Below are 17,140 nucleotides of genomic sequence, written 5' to 3'. Positions count from 1 at the left end.
TCCTCTGGCTGCCCTCTATTTTCCTCCGATTTTCCTATATAATCCTTCAGATTGAGCAATGATATCTTTGCCCTTTTATTTAAGAAACAAAATTCAAATTTCACTGATTATGTTAATCATATTTGGTGTGAATGTCATGCCAGCACAATACATACAGCAACTGTTGGAACCCTCTCCAACTTCTGTGCTTGCCTCTGCCTGCAGTTCAAAGTTGGAGGTCCCCACTGACTTTTTACCCCCACTTCCTACAACTGTGAAGTGGGAAATACTATCATCAGCTGCGTCACCTGGCAGCTCAGAGGCATGACAGCAGGATATAAACAGGTGATTTGACCCATACATTCACAAACACCTTAATGTCAAGGCTGAGTGTTTATCAGCTGCCTATAGGTAACTAGCCAGTCTTCTGTGAAGAAGAGTTAATGTCTCAGGATCGGTTGGGTGGTTTAAAGTTCATGTGGGGGCAGTGCTTGCAGAATTTTTTTTAGATCAGAAATAACTTGGAATTTTTGGCAAGTTTTTACTTAAATCATATGTGGACTGTACGCCCCTCCCCTGCTGGAAGAAAAACTGTGAATCTCCTAATTTTGCTTGTAATGGAATTAAATAGTTACATGGGTGGGAATAAATAGTTACGTTCTAATTGAGGCATTTTGCACGTAGGGTAAGCTGGAGGATCGGAAGCCTCTGATGGTCTTGTTTGGAGACGTTGCCATGCACTGCATTCTCTCCGCTGCCCAGTGAGTACCATCCTGCCACTGCGATTTCACACAAAACTGCACACAAATGACTTTGTAAGTGCAAAAGATATTGCTACTTAACTGCGGGAAGCAGGGACTGGATAGGAGAGAACGAAACCACCATTTCTTTTGCAAAACTTGAAAAACTGCACTTTTTTTGAAATCCCATAATTGAAGGACAAATATCACAAAATATCACAGCTTCCCTGGCTTTCTGTTTTAGCCTGAAACTGATCAAGAGGAGAAACTCTTTCAGAGGCAATTTCAGAGGTTTTAGATGCCAATAAAGCAGTACTTCTTGATAATAGCAAAGAAAATCCCACTGCAATAAAATCAAATTGCTCTAGTCCTCTTTTTATCTACAAGATAGACAGCAGTGTGCCTGTTACCTACAGCATGAGTAACTGATCCTGTTTTTCCCCCCTCCCCTCATTCCCAGGACAGCAGATGGAGAAGGCCTGGTGGAGAAGCACTATGTTTTCTTGAAGAGACTTTGCCAAGTTTTGTGCGCATTGGGCAGCCAGCTATGTGCGTTGCTAGTAAGTCTTTACTAATACCAACAGCAACCCTAGCAAGGCTAGTTTTTAGGGCTGGGGCTTGAGGCAACCCTGATCTAAGGTAGGACCAGGGTTCTCTCTGCACATTTGGCAACTGTAGGGTTCTCTCCACACATTTGAAAAAGGCAGAAATGGCTCTGCTTTTAAGTGGGATGACTGTATCCTGCTAAGTCATAGGAATGTAGAATGGAGGGACCCTAACTGATTCCAGGGCTTTGCTGTCATCAAGAACCACCTCCTATAACCTCTGTAAAATGCTAACGCTTCATTTAAAAGTGGTCAAGTTTCTTGCTGACTACTGCTACAGAAAATCTACTCCAGGAAATTACTCTTCTATTGGAAGCCTTTTAAATTACCCTGCAAAAATAACTCAGTGTACCTGTTTGTTATTCTACCAAGATTCTCTCAAGCCAGAGGAAGAAACGGGTTTTGTTCCTGCTGTTCATCTTTGTGATCCTTTGTGTCAATGTTGAGGTGAAGATAGAAATTCATATTGTTCATGCCATACTGATTGGTGAATCTTACTCTCTCCATTCAGCACAGTGCTTCTACAATATTGAGAGCAGGCATGTTGAGAGACATGTTCATGGGGAGATTGAGGCAGCCAGCCTGTAAAAGTTATAGAGCAAAGTAAATTCTCACAGGGAGAGAAAGAGAAAAACAAAGCCAACCTTTGAGAATTTATCCCTAAAAAGAATTGACAGCAAATAGAGGTACATTATTACTTTCAGTGACTCCACTTGCTGTTAGGGAGTGGGAACTATCTATCTGTAATGAAGTAATGACATGGAGATTTGAGTCCTCTCTCCAGATTCACTTGGGAGAGGCAGCACTGAGCTGTACAACTTCAGAACAAGTATCTTGATGGCACCAGGTCATGTTACGATTAGTGAGGAGCAGCAAAATCTTGAATTTATGACTCCAGGCAAAACTTATTTTCCTGACAAACTTCCCAGAAAGTTACTAGTCATGGATATCTATATGTTAAATACAGGAAACAAAGGAGTGGGAGTGAAATCGTCTAGGTGTATTTACTTGTAAATACTGCAGTTTGGATTGCTCTACTTTGGTACCGCTGGGTGGGCTTGACCCAATAGGAGTAAAATTGTGACTCATGGTGGCAGCAGCAGTGGTGGTTGTGAATTTGGTTTTAATGGAACGCTGCTGTCTGAGAAGTCACCCTTTACTCTGGAATGGGGGTGGTGTGGTGTCTCCAGCACCCCCAGGATGGTCAGCAGAACTTGATGCTCCTCGGGCTATATTGGTTTTGAAAAATCAGTTGTGCAGGATTTCTGTCTCAGCTCTTTCACAGTCTATGGCCTTGGATGTAGTGCTCCTGTTTTACCATGAAACATACTATTTGTGAGCCCAGCCTGCCACAGAATTAGTATTTTGTCTAAAATTGTTCATCTTCCTCATAGGGCTCATATTGTGATGTGGAAACGCCAGCCAACTTTGGAAAATACCTTGAGTCATTTTTAGCCTTCACAACCCATCCCAGCCAGGTATGTAAAGGGTTGAAAGTCTGATGTATGTCTCTGTAAGTGTGTGAATGCATAATTGAGCTAACCTACAGACGACTGCAGAACTTCAGCTGCCAAATATTGCTCTCCAGGCTCTCCATTTCAGCTGAAGACCCAGAAGGCAATGGTTTCTACTCCATTACCACACCATCTGGAACAGTGCCTGACACAGAGGTGCTGAGTAGTAAAGGCAGAATTTGCAATCAGGCCTAGTATTTACTTAGAGATTTTTGGTGTTCTGGAAATTTGGGTTGTGCCTGCAAGGTACCTTGGCCTCAACTGAATAGTCAACATAATTTACTGTTGCTTTCTGATAGCAGCGCTTAATGTTAGCAGTGGAAATTCCAGCACTGAAATCCTTCTCTGTTCCTCTCTTTTTTTCTGTTCTCCCTCCAGTTTCTGCGCTCTTCCACCCAGATCACGTGGGGAGCCCTGTTCCGGCATGAAGTTCTGTCCCGTGACCCCTTATTGCTGGCTATCATTCCCAGGTATCTCCATGCATCTATGACCAGCCTAGTGAAGGTATGTGGGAACTGTGACTGGTTGGGTGTGACAAGGTGCCTGGGTGAACGTGACCTGTGGGTCATGGGGGAGAAACTACTTTTTTATTGTGTCTGCCAGAGACATGATCTCCAGGCCACTGAGCAGACAGTTCTGTCACAGTGTTTTCCTGTCTGCTCCTTGCCTCCAGCCTTCACCTCCTTGAAGCTGGTATTAGCTGTGATGGGTGACTTCACTTCCTTCCTGACCTTGTCCACTTTGTCTTCAGGTGGGCTTTCCCTCTAAAACAGACAGCCCCATTTGTGAATATTCCCGCTTTGATTTTGACAGTGATGAGGACTTCAATGCCTTCTTCAACTGTAAGTTGCCTTCACCGTTTGTGGATTCTGTTGTCTGTGCCTTTCCTCCTACTGGCTGAGCTTGGAGCCTGCCATATGGGCTTGACAGCTTCCATTTGTGTCTTACTTTTTCAGCTTGGATCTTGGAGTAAATTAATTCAGATTTTCCTGTGGCAGCTCATGCATGTAATTTTACTTCCTTTTTGCTATTATTTTGCTTGCTGGCCGGGTAGATGGCCTGGTAGTACTTGCTTCCTGGTGTCAAAGAAAATGTGCCTCTTGGTCACCTAGAGGAGGAAATGAAACAGCCTCAGGTCATGCTCAGGTTAGGAGAGGAAAGCAGCTTACTAAAGACTTTAAGTGTCATTCCAGAAAGAAAATCTTGTCTTGGCCCTGGTAAGATGCTTCTGATTCAGTATGGATAGCTAGAGTTGAGCAATTAAAATGGCCAAATTTAAGCATGATCTTAAATCAGCACTGCGTATTAGTAATTTTATTTTTTCTTTTGTTTTGTATTCCCAAAATTGAGGTTGGTTCTCACTGGCAGGTGTAGTTTGGTACTCACTTACTGGGTGGGAGTATATACTTAATAAAATATATAAATTTTTACCTTTTACGTTTACCTCTGAAGATTATAAGTGTTGCATTTTTTATTGCTTATTGGATAGTTTATTTTTTACTTACTGTAATAAATCTGTTTGGGTAGAAACCATAAAGTACCTAAATGCACAAAGCCAGAATTTGAAATAGTTTTAGGGAGTGTTTAGCTGAAGGAAGTGGTAGTTATCTAATACTGTTTTTCTACTTAAGTATGCCAAGATAATTGTAAGCAGCAAACGTTTAGAGTTCAAAGAATTTTTAAAATGAAAAATAGAGACTTAATTGTAGTAAATCTGGATTTAAAATAGATTTTCATAATTCATACTACATTTTAATTGCACCTTTTTTAATGTTAAACCATCATTTTTTTAGTCCACTTAAACCACTTCAAAAATTGCCCATCCTGTTGGACCTGGTTTATTGACTGTGTATCTGAGCTTACTACACAGCACTTGCCAGACCAACAGTCCATAATGTTCCCAGGCCTGCAAAGCTGGATGTGAGGTTTGGGGGAGGAAAATTTGCAGCATCAGCTTGTTTTTGCATGTGTGATTTTTCACTGCAGCTTTCCGAGCCCAGCAAGGAGAGGTGATGAGGATGGCTTGTCGTCTGGACCCTCGAACTGGCTTCCAAATGGCTGGAGAATGGCTGAAGTATCAGCTCACAGCTCCTGTCGATACTGGACCCACGAACTGTAGGTTACCTGAAAAAAAATAGGGATATGGGATTTGTAGAAACTTCTTGGCCTTTTTTTTGTTGATGTTGTTGGGGTTTTTTAAGGGGAGGCCAAGTCTCCACACTAGATCTTCAGGCTTTTAAGGTCTTTGTAAGTTAAAAGTAAAATCAAATCCTCCCCTAATTTAAGCCTTTACAGTCTACGGATGGAATAGCTAATGTAAAGCCCCTGGCTTCTTCTTTCCTCTCCCCAAATCTCTCTGCAGAACAGATACAACTATCCCTCTGATACAATTTTAGAATTATTTGGACCATTTTGTCTAGCCATTTTATCTCTGTAACATATTGATTATTTTTGTTAGGGAAGCTGTGCCTGTCTGACAAATCTGTGTGTCACTCCTGTTGCTTTCCTCCTGTGAAGGCAGGCCACTTGGTGCTCTGCACAGTCACACCAAGGGCAGTCTTGCCTGCAGTACTGAGTCTGGGCATGTAGTCTCCCTCCTTTTCCCTTCTGTGATTTGTTGATGTTGCTCTGTATGGTATCTCCAAGGTCAGACTTATGTCTCAGGAGCCTTCACTTGAATGAAGCAAATCACATGGGAGTATGTTAATTGCTCCCAGTGCATCTCTGCAAGGCGTCTGCAGGGGGAGCTGTGGACAAAATACTTGAGTGCTAAGATGTTACAGTGCAGGAGCTCATCAGGCTACTGTTGAGGAGCATGGTGAGAGCTCTAGTGTTCTCTTCCTTTCAGCTAAGACTGGCGAAGGTCTCTGCTCCATCTTTTCTCCATCGTTTGTGCAGTGGGATGCCATGACCTTCTTCTCAGAGAGCATCATCAGCCAGATGTTTCGCACCATGGATAAAGATGTATGTGTAGCTGCTGCTCTTGCCTACCCTCCTGGATTGTTCTGGGTTGACACAAGTGCATTTTTTCAGCTCTGTTTTTCTTGAAAAGTTTGTAGCAACTGGTTGTAGTAACTCTATGGAAAAACTCAGATTGCTTGGTGAGCCATTATCATGAGGATCCTTCTTTTGATGGGCCTAAACTCGTACTGACTTACTCTCAGGCATGTCTTGGTTCTGGACATTATGCCATGAGAAATCAAGGAGAGTGCTCAGGTGACGTGTTTTGACATAGTACCTTGCTACGGGAGGATTGCTTAATGAGTTTATTCTTTTTAATTTTCCCTTGATTAGATTTTTTCAATTTTCTTTTTTAACGTTTTAACTAAATGAAAGAAACTCATGCCCAGGGAGTAGGATCAGAAGCATTTTCTCTCTGCTTTTTGTTCAACAACAGGTGAATCAGAAGGAAAGTGTTTTTTTTCTCAGTCTGATGTAGACTGACTTGGGGCTTTTTTTTAGGTTGCTCATGCACTTACAGTTCATTGGTCTCATCACAGTAGAATAATTATATGGGTCAATACAGTTAGTTAAGCATGGAATCTGTTGGACAGAGTCAAGAGGAGAATTGGGAGCCAAAGAGAGGAAATTTTCCTTTCCCAGAGATGCAAGCAATAGTATGGGGGACTAGAGACTGATGTCTCAAGAGTGCCCTACCAGCAGTGGCAATGCTGCTGTCCTCCTTCCTTCAGCAAGTGCACATAGCACACAGTTAAACTGAGTTTGCTACTGCTTTTCTTTCTGCTTTGAGAACAGCTGTGTCCAACTGAGAGGCTTGATAGGGCAGCAGCAGCTGCACAGCCTAGCTCTAGGTGTTGGTAGGAAGTGTGCTGCAGGCTGAAGTACTGAGTGTTGCCTCCCTTTTTCTTTCCTTCTTCTTTTTGCTACCTTTGCAGGAAATCCCAGTCAATGATGGCATAGAGCTACTGCAGCTTGTCCTTAACTTTGAAACAAAAGATCCTCTCATCCTGTCCTGTGTGCTCACCAATGTCTCTGCTCTCTTTCCATTTGTCACCTACCGGCCGGAATACCTACCCCAAGTACTTTCCAAGGTAGGTGCATACAAAGCATGCTAAAATCAGGTGGGCCTTTTGCGGTGCAGCACTCTTGCACTAAACTGCGGGAGTTAATCCTCTTGGTGTTACTCTGAGGGAAGGACTATCCTTCATGTCAAAGATGGGAAAAACCAAAACTGAGGCTTGTTCAGGAACAATAATGTCAAATAACCCCAATTTTGCAGTTCTTAGCCTTAAATCTTAAAGTACGTGCTCTGACCAGTAAACACCATGTTTTACTTCAAGGCCTCACTGTACTGATGATTCATCTTTCAACTTAGTCAAGGGTTCTTTACTGACTTTAATGAAATTGTGCTATAATCTGATGATCTGTTCCTTGAGCTCAAACGACACAAGTGCTAGATACTAACAAATGATGTGAATTTTTTTATTTTTCCTCCCTTTTCTTACAGCTATTTGCTTCAGTTACCTTTGAAGTTACAGAGGAAAGTAAGGTACGTCTGAATTATTATCTGCTAATGAGCTGTAACAATTGGATCAAACCATATTCTGTTGGAAAGCATGCTGAGTCTGAAGACTCTGCTGTACTAGGTTTCTCAAGTATAGTTCTGCTCCTGGAAAAGCTGGGGAGTCTAGATATTACTGATCTCTTCGTGGTTGACATAGCCTACTAAGCTTTGGCTCACAAGCTTAGAAGGCCACAGGCATGGTGTAAGGCCAGTACACTTAGTTCCCTGGTTAATGCTGGCTTTCCTGAGAGTGAAATCCCTTGATTAGCTGTGTGTATTCTGTAGTATTGGTATACATGGCTCTGAAGGATGGCTGTAAAGCTGCCAGCTACCTAGGGAGTGCTTGGAGTCTTAAAATAGTAAGAACCATGGCATCCTCACTCCTGAAGTACAACTTGTTTGAAAATGGGCATCTTGAGTTGGCTATTGCTTGGCAGAGGAAATCTGATTGCTGCATGATTGTTTGGGGGGAGGGGAGGAGGCATGGAAATGTTTTTTTCATCTGTACTCAACAGTGGAGAAAACTATATGTAATGCGTATGTCTCTTGAAGGTACCCTGAATTTGTCTGAAGTTCTGTTTTGTCGCATTGATGTTTGTTATGTCTGTCCAGGCTCCTAGAACTCGAGCAGTGAAGAATGTGAGAAGGCATGCATGCTCCTCAATCATAAAGATGTGTCGGGATTACCCTCAGCTTGTCCTGGTATGAAAATGCAACTCATGAAGAGTCTTGCCTCAATTTCAGTTGGATTTTGTGGGATCTTCAGCTTCCTTGCCTACGGTCTCTGTTTTTCTTGCAAGAAACATTCCTGCTGCACAAATGACAAAGTGTTTTATTCCCTGTACCTCCCTTCTTCCCCCCTGAAAAATTTTCTGCCTGAAAAGTTGAATTGTAAAGTGATGAGTTAAATGTAGAAGGGATCAGGAGGAGGATACAAGCAGCACTGCATTGGTTTTATAGGAATGTTCACCAAATTTCCATGTTGTCACCTGTGGTGGTCTCAGTCGATTCATTAGCTAAAGACACTAGTGTGACTAATCACTAGAGTTTCTTCTGTTACTTAACAGAATGTAGGAAGAAGAGGAGAATATTTGTTTCCTGGATGAGCTTGAGGAGATTAGAATTGACAAACATATTTAAAATCCATGAGCCATGTCGTGTTTGTTTTGCTGAACTAAACAGCCTGCATGCAACATACCTAGCTCTGAACTCTTTTGTTTAGAGGTGTTTCTGTGGAGGGTGCTCTAGGATTGTGGGAGCACTGTAGGACATTGCTGGTTTAAACAAAGACATTTTTAAAGGGCGCTAATTAAGGTAGTTTTGCATTTTGCAATAAGATGCTAAGAACTTGAGGGTTGGTCTTTGTTCTGCTTTATTGGTCCTTGAGCTGCAGCTGTCTCTTTCCCGTCGCCAGCCAGACATCCTCACTGGAAGAGCCAAGGACCCAGAACTGCTCCAAAAGATGTTCAGAGAACTTTGCTAAAGGGGGCATGATTGCTAATGCTTATACAAAGTTATAGGTAGATGTGGTTGCAACTAGAGAAGGTAGGGAAGAAACTCAAGAATTCCTGTGGAGATAGTAGTAATCATAAGAGTTGTTACTCACCTCATTGTGAGCAAAGAGGTGGAAGAATCCCAAGTCTGGCTGGAGAAGCAAGGTGCTTTCTGTGAGCAAATAAAAGCACCAGAACTATTTCGAGGTGTGACACTGCTTTAAGGGCTATGACTTCCTAGAGAGAGATTTCCTCTTCCTATTTCAGTCATTCTGGAGAGTGAAAGTAAACTGGATGCAGGATAATGATAGAAGGGTAGGGGAAAATAGAACTTCTCTTAGACTGAACATTCAGAGAAACTTGAGTCTGGGGAGGAGATGGCTATGTAGAGAAAAGATAACAGACATACTCCTCCAGCTGTACGGTACACCCTTCCTCTGCTTTCCCCAGTCACCCTCCTCCTTACCAAATGCATGATGCTCTTCTACTTTTATGTGTTTTTTAGCCGAACTTTGAGATGTTGTACAACCACGTGAAGCAGCTGCTCTCCAATGAGTTACTTCTGACACAGATGGAGAAGTGTGCCCTTATGGAGGCCCTTGTCCTCATCAGCAACCAGTTTAAGGACTATGAGCGACAGAAAGCTTTCCTGGAGGAGCTCATGGCTCCTGTTGCTGGCTTATGGCTCTCCCCAGAGATGCAGAGGTATGGGCTGTTTTTCTGAGCTTTGAACTGGAGGTGTTGCAGAGGTGCTGTTGTGGCCAATAGGGGAACACACAAAGCAAATGAGGGTGATGGGGTGCCTCGTGATCTCCTATGCTCTGGGCAGTCATTCTGGTAATAGCTCTCCTGCACTTCAGAGACTGCCAACAGTCTAATTGCTAGGTAAGACTCGTTTAAGGTAATGGAGGAATATTCCCCAGGATGCTCAAAGCATTTGCAGAAAATGAGAAATAAAAGATGTCTTTGCTCATCCCCAGGACAAGGTATGAAGCTGAGCTCTCCTTACTAAAGCTGAGGTGTCCTGCAGCCCTGGGTAGCTGGGCATGCACAAGAGTTTTCCCAGCAGGGCTCTCTTCATAAGAGATTGAGAGGTTTCTGGTCCTCACGGCCCAAGAGAACTGGAGATGTTTGGGGAGTGTCCACATCTCTGCTGCTTTTTAATCATGTCCCTATGTACAGCATGGAGCACTAGCTAGTCTCTCTAGCCTGCTCTGTGTTTGTTTAGATGTTTATTGCCAGTGCAAAGCTCCACTCAAGTTCCTTGGTACAAACAATAATCCCCACTGCTGTCTTTTACTGCTACCAGAGTCCTCTCGGATCCTGAAGCCTTTATCTCCTATGTGGGTGCAGACAACAAAACTGCTGATCCAGTCTTGGAAGACCCTAGTGGCCTGAACCGCTCTAGAGTGAGTATCATTACCAGGAGAGTTGTAATCATTAGTGAGATGAGACTTGCCTCCTTCCATCCCCCATTTCTGTTGTGATTACATACAAGGTCTCCTGATCATCTACATTTAGAGTGCAGAGCAGTAGGTTTTTCAGATTGCAGAATAACAGGCTGACTTTTCCTCTTTGAGCATGTAAGCTATGCAAATCCAGATTATTTATCAGAATGAAGCACACTGCCCCCTACTCTTTGCATAGCAGAGTTTGGTTTGGAGAAGCAATGGGTTTACGTGATTTGTGGAAATGCGGTGCAGGGAGTTGTGCTTTTTGAGCCAAGCACAATGGAAAACGTGCTGAGGCTGCAGCATGGAATATAATTTTGTCTGAGGAGATTAGTGTTGTTTGAGTTGTTAGTGGAAAGTCTTCATTTGGACAGACTGCAAACAGAGTTGCTATGTTTAGGTCTGTAGAAGACACTGAAATGTAGCCCACAGAGCTGTGCTTGTGATTTGGGGCTAATGCAGTTGGACCACTGTGTCATCATGGATCTCTGTATCAGTGCCAGCACATGAAGGAGATGAGAAACTGATGGTTTAGACCCTTTCTTTTAGAGGGCACCCTACCTGGCTGCTTGCATACTCATGAGAATATATGCATTGATGCTTTGTCTGGTAGTGAATTCCTAGGCCGTCATGCCATGGCCAGGGCTGTCTGAAGATGATGGAATGTAGTATGATCATTTGCTGCATTTTCTTGGCAGCAAAGCCACCAGATTTTGTTTCTACCACGAGGTTAGGCTCCCTGTAGAGCATTCCCTTTGAGATGGAATGATGATGGGTTTCTCTGAAAACCTCTTTATTCAAGCTGTGCTCTGGCTAAGAAATGCTTTCTCCGCATCTCTTGCTGCAGATAAGCTTTTGCGTGTCCACAATTCTGGGAGTTGTGAAACGAGCTCGCTGGCCTGCTGCTATTGAAGAGGCGAAAGCTGGAGGATTCTTCTTGGGATACCTGCCCAGTGGAACTCCAATCTACCGTAATCCCTGCACGGAGCAGGTCCTGAAGCTTTTTGACAATTTACTTGCTCTCATAAGGTGGGTCAAGTTGACTTGAAATCATTTATGTTGTCTTACCAATCTCTGAAAGCCACACTGTGATAAATACATGAAATGCTCAGAGCATGTTTGCCCAGAGAAGCCAGTGGGAACACAGGCTGGTGCAGGTGCCCAAGTACTGTTCCTGACTGTTCACAGTGGGGAATGGCACTGGGGAAACTGGAGCCTTCTGAATGTCCATTGGCCTGGCCTTCAAGAGTCCATCAAAGCCAGTGGGAGCTTGGGCTGGGGTTGCCTCCCCCGCCTCCACTGCTATAAATCTGCCATCCACTTAAATGATTTCTCAACTAACATCTCTGCTCTGCCCTCAGCCCCTACAAGGCCACCTCTCCGGTCAGCACCAGGGCAGTCCCAGCTCTCATCGCATCCTGTTTGTGTTGTTCTCTCTTCAGTGTTAAATTAAGCTGGTCTTGCTGAACATGAACAGCAGCCTCCTGAAGCACTGTCTGCTATGGAAATCAGTGGATGCATACTCTCGGGCTGTTGCTACTGTGCAGTGTCTCTCTGCGTGTCACTGGTGTTGTGTAGATTTGGGGCAGCCAGAGGAGGGAGCAAGAGAAGGCAGAAATGGGAAATCCTGAATAACACAGTTCCCAGAACAATGAAGGAGGAATCTATCTCAGGGTAACTCCTGACAGTGGGATTTTGCCAGGCCTATGGAACAATTTTGTGCGATAACTCTACATGTTAGATACTTGAAAACCTGAGGCTCTGTCCTTGGCAATGGCCTGTTGGGAAAGAGCATTTTCTGATCCACTTAGATTTTCCATCTCTCAGGTCTGGGAGGAAAGGGGCCCTATTACTTGAGCTCTGTCTAGTAAGGTATGTTTGGTAGTCACTGAGCTCAGGAATGTGCTGCTTCCAGTGAGAAGCAACATGCTGGACTGGTAGGACAAGCACATGTTGTCTTGGCCCACCCAAGCGCTGTGTACCACTCTGTGTGGTACTTTGGCCAGTGAGCAGCTACAGCTGCAGAGTTGTGCTTGAAGTGTTTTTGCCTTTTATTCTGGAAGGCTGAAGATCCTGTGATGAACTTTTGGGAGAGCTTAGGTAGAGATGCCTGAGTAGAGGTAGCCTCATGCCATTTCTTCCAGGGCCTGCAACATGGTTCATATTGTGTGAGACCAACTAAACCAATGCCCAAGGTCTGAACAGGCTGCAACAGACAGACTTTTTGCTCTTGCAATCACTGTTCTTGCCAGAATTTATCCATTAGTAAAAACACTTGGGATCTCTGTTACAATAAGCTTAGGAAACTATCATCCAACTTTTATCACTACCTATGGAGAAGCAGAAACCCTGTGCCTACCTGTTTACCACCGCCAAGAATACATGTGAGTTATGTTCTGTAGCCAGTACCTCCCCATCTACATAAAGGAAGAGGCTCCCCGGCGGGTTTGGGGTGCTTGTGAGACGATGCATCTGTGTTGTTCAATACCTCACCTGCAGGCCAGAATATTTTCTGAGTATGTGGTAATAATATACATGAAGCATCCTGTACTTCACTCAGAGGTATCTAGGCTTTTCTTAAGGCTGCATGCTCCAACAGGAACCAATGAATGATGTATTAAGAGCAGTATATCTTCATATTTTTCCATCACTGCTGCTGAATACAGAGGACAACTGCAAGCTCATGGTTGTTCAGTGCAAATGTTGATGACACGTCTTTTTGGAAATGTTGGATCTTGTGCTGTGGAGCTCCTGCTGTGTCCTTGGCTGACTGTAGATGCCTTTTCCATGTACTGCTTCCTCAAGACCTCTTTAATGTGGATAACACAGGAGAATATGGAATCTGTAGCAGCCTGTCACCAGGCAGGAAGTATAGGGATATGAGGAAGGCTGGCTGGCAGGAAAGCTGCCTGTGTTGAGGATACCTTCAGGGACATAGTTGCATTACTCCTTGAGGATAGATGCTTTTCTTAGGTCTGTACCATTAGGCAGCTCTCTGTAGGGATAAGCAGTGTCCAGTGTTGCTTATGTGGGACAGATGTGGAAGTTCCTGGAGACTGTGTTGGTTTCCATGTGAGCAGATCTGCAAGTAGCAGCAGCAGGGGTCCTGCTGAGCAGCTGAACTGAGCACCAAGTCAGCAAAGAAAGGGTATTTTGCAGACTGAGCAGGTGGGTCTGTTGCTCTCTGGGTGATGTGTGGCATTCTTCTGTGCTAGCAGGCAGAAGCAGTGAAAACCATTAAGCCACTGGGCCTTTGCTGGGGTGGTGAGTAGCTTGAATGTAGGTCATGGATGAGACCAAAGGAATGAGAAAAATGACAGAGGCCAGGTAACAAGACAAAATAAGGTAGTTTTGAGTGGCATCTTTTTGTGCCTACCTGGATTTGTCTCTATAGGTGTATTTACTGAAATATTTTGAGGTTGTTTTGTTAATCTCTGCTAGTAGCTTTCAGACTGATAATTCTCCTGTCCTCTGTGGTACCTTATTTCATCTAGCTGTTTTCTAGCTTCTGGCTTAAAATGTTCACTCCTGAATTTAAACGCAAATCGTGTTTTCAACCATTTTTAGAAAAAGGTGCATCTCTGCAGTCAATAGCTGCATGAACTGATTGGTGCAGTGCCTTTATTGTGCTGGGATTTGTTCCTGTTTTGTTACAAATGGACTGGTCAGGCTCAGCAAATGTTTTGCATAGACAAAGGTTTTTTTGCAACTCCTGATGAGGAGACGCTGACATTACCAAATGAAAGAATTTTTGGATAGACATGGATGCTGTAGGCATTTTCCTTGTATATGGCTCCAGCTTTGGAAAAAGATTCTTCAGTCATGGACTGTCCTAAAGGACACATCTTCTGGTCTTCAAGCTCATCTCTCTAGGCATCAGAGGCTCTTTCTAGCAGAGCTGTGACCATCACTGAAAATCCCCCAAGTCCTGCCATATCCTTTGCTTGTCTTTTCTAAAGCATAAATGTCTCTTGAATTTTGTTGTTCCGTGTTCTCCTGTGTGTGGGATGCCCAGGAGTGCAGAGTCTCACCTGGAACATGCCTGGGGGTTACATCATCCTGGATAAGGGGTGTTGGATGCTTTTCTAACTCCCATGGGAAGCAGCTGGTTGGCCATTTTCCCTCCATTACCACTGGGAACTTGCTGAAGTATTAAGGGAGATCAGCCTGAGTGAATATGTGCCCTCTGAACTTGAGAAAATGCTTCAAGGACTCTGAAACAACTAAGGACCATGACCACTCCTTTAGGATATGACCATCTGGCCCATCCTGCTGGAGTTAGAGCAGTGAGATTTCAAGGTTCACCACTACAATTCCACAGTCCTTCAGTTTGTCCTGCTGTCCTTCTGCCCGGCATGAGACAAATCAGCATTGGCATGGAGTGGGCAGGAGACATACATGAGATTATTTTAGTAGCCAGGTTTCAGGATAGCCTCAAGCAGAAATGCACCATTTTTTGAGTCGGTGGAACAACATTAACCAAATGTTAGTGGAAGCTGGGCCGTTCCCTGGCCCCTCTTGCCAGAGTAGAATCAGCTTGTGCCCCTTTGAGGCCTGTTGCATGGGGTTAGGTCCAGCCCAGAATGAGAGTATGAGTCATGAAGAAGTTGTTGTGTAGCTCTTTCATATGAAGGTTACATACTTGCCTTCCTCAAGTCCAGTGAGCAGGGAAGTATTTAACACTTGCAGAGAGAGACAGGATAGTTGCTGTTTTGGAACCAACCTGGGCTTTCTGCAAATGCAGGCAGACATCACTGCATCGGGGTTGCCAGGATTATGAACATAGACCTTAAAAAAAATTAAAAACCAATCATTAATACATGAGTGAAAGCTGAGACTGGAGAACATACTGAGGTCTGTCCACGCTCCCTTCCCCCAGCCATTCCCGTGTACCCCCTGCTTTGGGAAACGCTCAAGGGGGAGATACTGAGTTGCCCTTGATCACCTTTAGCAGCAGGTACAATGGCATTGCAGTTTTGGAGGAGGCTGCAGGATTTGTGCTGTGTGCAGCTGGCGACACCCACAGTGGAGGTCTGAGGTCTCAAAGGAGAGAGGTAGGTGAGAGAGACACCCCCTGCCAAGTCCAGCTCTGAATGTCAGTGCCCTGGCTAAGAGGGAGGACCCATTTTGGCCTGGATGGCAAGAACCAGCCACCTATGGCTGAATTGGTGTCCCTTGTGGAGAGAGCTGACTGGCTGCCTCCTGATCATGGGGAATTGTTCGCAGCTGGATATGTTGTCCAAGGGGCACGTGCATTTGCCATGAGTAACATCTGATCAGACTGATGTTCTCACTAGAGTCCCTCCAGTGCCACCTGCCATTCTGGGGCCTGTGACCCATCCCTGAGGGGCAGTGTGTGTATTTTGGAGCTGAAAGAGCCCTTCCCTCTGAAGGGGCCTTAGGTGCAGAAGATCTTTTGAGATGTCTTGTCAGTTTTAAAAATACATTCTCTGATCCCTTTGGCCAAGCTAATAAGCTGTTCCCAACATCAACTGGAGAATTGCTGGGAGTTTTTACTGCCAGTGCTCACAAGGGGTGGGAGGAACTGAAGGAAATGGAAGGGGCAGCCAGGAGATTCAGGACATGAGGTGGAGTCACTCCATGTCTCCGTCAGGTCAGCTTCCCCAGTATTTTTGCAGGTGGGGAAGGGGGATCCCATGCACACGTGCTTGGTCTCACCTTCCTCATCATCTGCCTCAGAAGAGCTGTCCACAAGCTGAAGGAGAGGATCGCACTGTCGAGGGCAAAAAAGGAGTTCACTTACATGACTATAAACCAAGTATTCTTCTATTTCAGGACTCACAACAATCTCTACATGCCAGAAATAATGGCTAGGCTGGGGGATACATTTGCAAAGGCCTTGGACATGCTGGAGGTGGAGAAGAATGCCATTCTAGGTAAGAGGCTTCTCTTCGGGAGGAATGTGTGGACGGATTCTCAGAGGTATTTGAGTTAGTGGTCCATCCATAGCGGTGGAAGTGAAAAGGGGCTGGAGAGGCATTTTTTTCATGGTATTTGTAGCTCGGGTGTGATTTGAACATGCTGAAATTAAGAAGTTAAATAAGTTACTGGTCTCAGACAAATTGATTTCTTCTGCATGAAAATGAAGGATACCCTACCAAACTGCTTATCCCAGTTGGATGGTGGTCTCTGCAACATAGCATTTCAGGCTGCAGAGCCTGGGGGGTGCTGTAATTGTCTGCCTTTGAGCAGAATTAGTACTCAGCAGGAGCCCTGAGTGCTGGTGCAAAGACCCGTCCTGGAGGGCAAGAGCCAAGTTGTGCGGTATGGCCCTGTCATTTGTTTCCAGACATCATATTAGAAAGAGGCTTTTGGAACCATCCTAAAACTTTGAGCTTGTGAACACAGAAGCATTTACAGCCAAGCAGAAGTAAGTGGGTGGCCTTTGTGGATAGAGTGTGGATCATGACTTTGGAAACTGAGGTTTAATTTCAGGTCCTGACAGATAGTGAAATATTTTGGGGAATCTGCTTTGTCTTTCTTACCTCCATTTCATATCTGTAAAATGAGGACATGCTTCCTTTACCTGTTTTCTGTGACCTATAAACTCTGTTTGTGAACACCTGCACAGGGCCTTGATCTCTGCTCCAAACTTCTTAATGTCATAGTTCAACAGTAGCCTGTGTCCTGACAGAGAATACAAACCTGAAGAGATGGACTATTAGAGGAGCTGCACAACTGTCAGCTTTGCTGCTGTTCTTTGCTGCTGGGTTCTGTTAGCTTGACTAAGTTTTCCTTTGGAGAAGTTAGGCAGCTGTAACAACATCAGTGGAAGCACCTCTGCTTTGGGTACAACCAGCCTGAACTCGTCT

The 17,140-nt window shown here is 44.4% G+C and overlaps 1 protein-coding gene across 2 annotated transcripts in view; it reads left to right on the top strand.

The window, feature by feature from the left end:
- XPO5 (exportin 5) overlaps positions 1–17,140 on the top strand; it is a 29,572-nt gene that overhangs the window by 4,788 nt on the left and 7,644 nt on the right. For both annotated transcript variants that reach the window (XM_027682053.1, XM_027682052.1), the window contains 14 exons: positions 664–740; positions 1,180–1,279; positions 2,719–2,802; positions 3,217–3,342; positions 3,590–3,680; positions 4,825–4,953; positions 5,687–5,802; positions 6,735–6,890; positions 7,307–7,348; positions 7,976–8,065; positions 9,362–9,561; positions 10,166–10,265; positions 11,155–11,336; positions 16,104–16,204. In XM_027682053.1, coding sequence (XP_027537854.1) covers positions 664–740; positions 1,180–1,279; positions 2,719–2,802; positions 3,217–3,342; positions 3,590–3,680; positions 4,825–4,953; positions 5,687–5,802; positions 6,735–6,890; positions 7,307–7,348; positions 7,976–8,065; positions 9,362–9,561; positions 10,166–10,265; positions 11,155–11,336; positions 16,104–16,204 — 1,594 coding nt within the window. The remainder of the gene's footprint in view (positions 1–663; positions 741–1,179; positions 1,280–2,718; positions 2,803–3,216; positions 3,343–3,589; positions 3,681–4,824; positions 4,954–5,686; positions 5,803–6,734; positions 6,891–7,306; positions 7,349–7,975; positions 8,066–9,361; positions 9,562–10,165; positions 10,266–11,154; positions 11,337–16,103; positions 16,205–17,140) is intronic.

This window comes from Neopelma chrysocephalum, unplaced genomic scaffold (assembly GCF_003984885.1).
Source record: "Neopelma chrysocephalum unplaced genomic scaffold, ASM398488v2 Primary Assembly neopelma1_61c, whole genome shotgun sequence".
In the NCBI taxonomy this organism is placed as follows: domain Eukaryota; kingdom Metazoa; phylum Chordata; class Aves; order Passeriformes; family Pipridae; genus Neopelma; species Neopelma chrysocephalum.
Note: the sequence above shows the minus strand (reverse complement) of the source record. Positions and strands in the feature narration are given on the sequence as shown.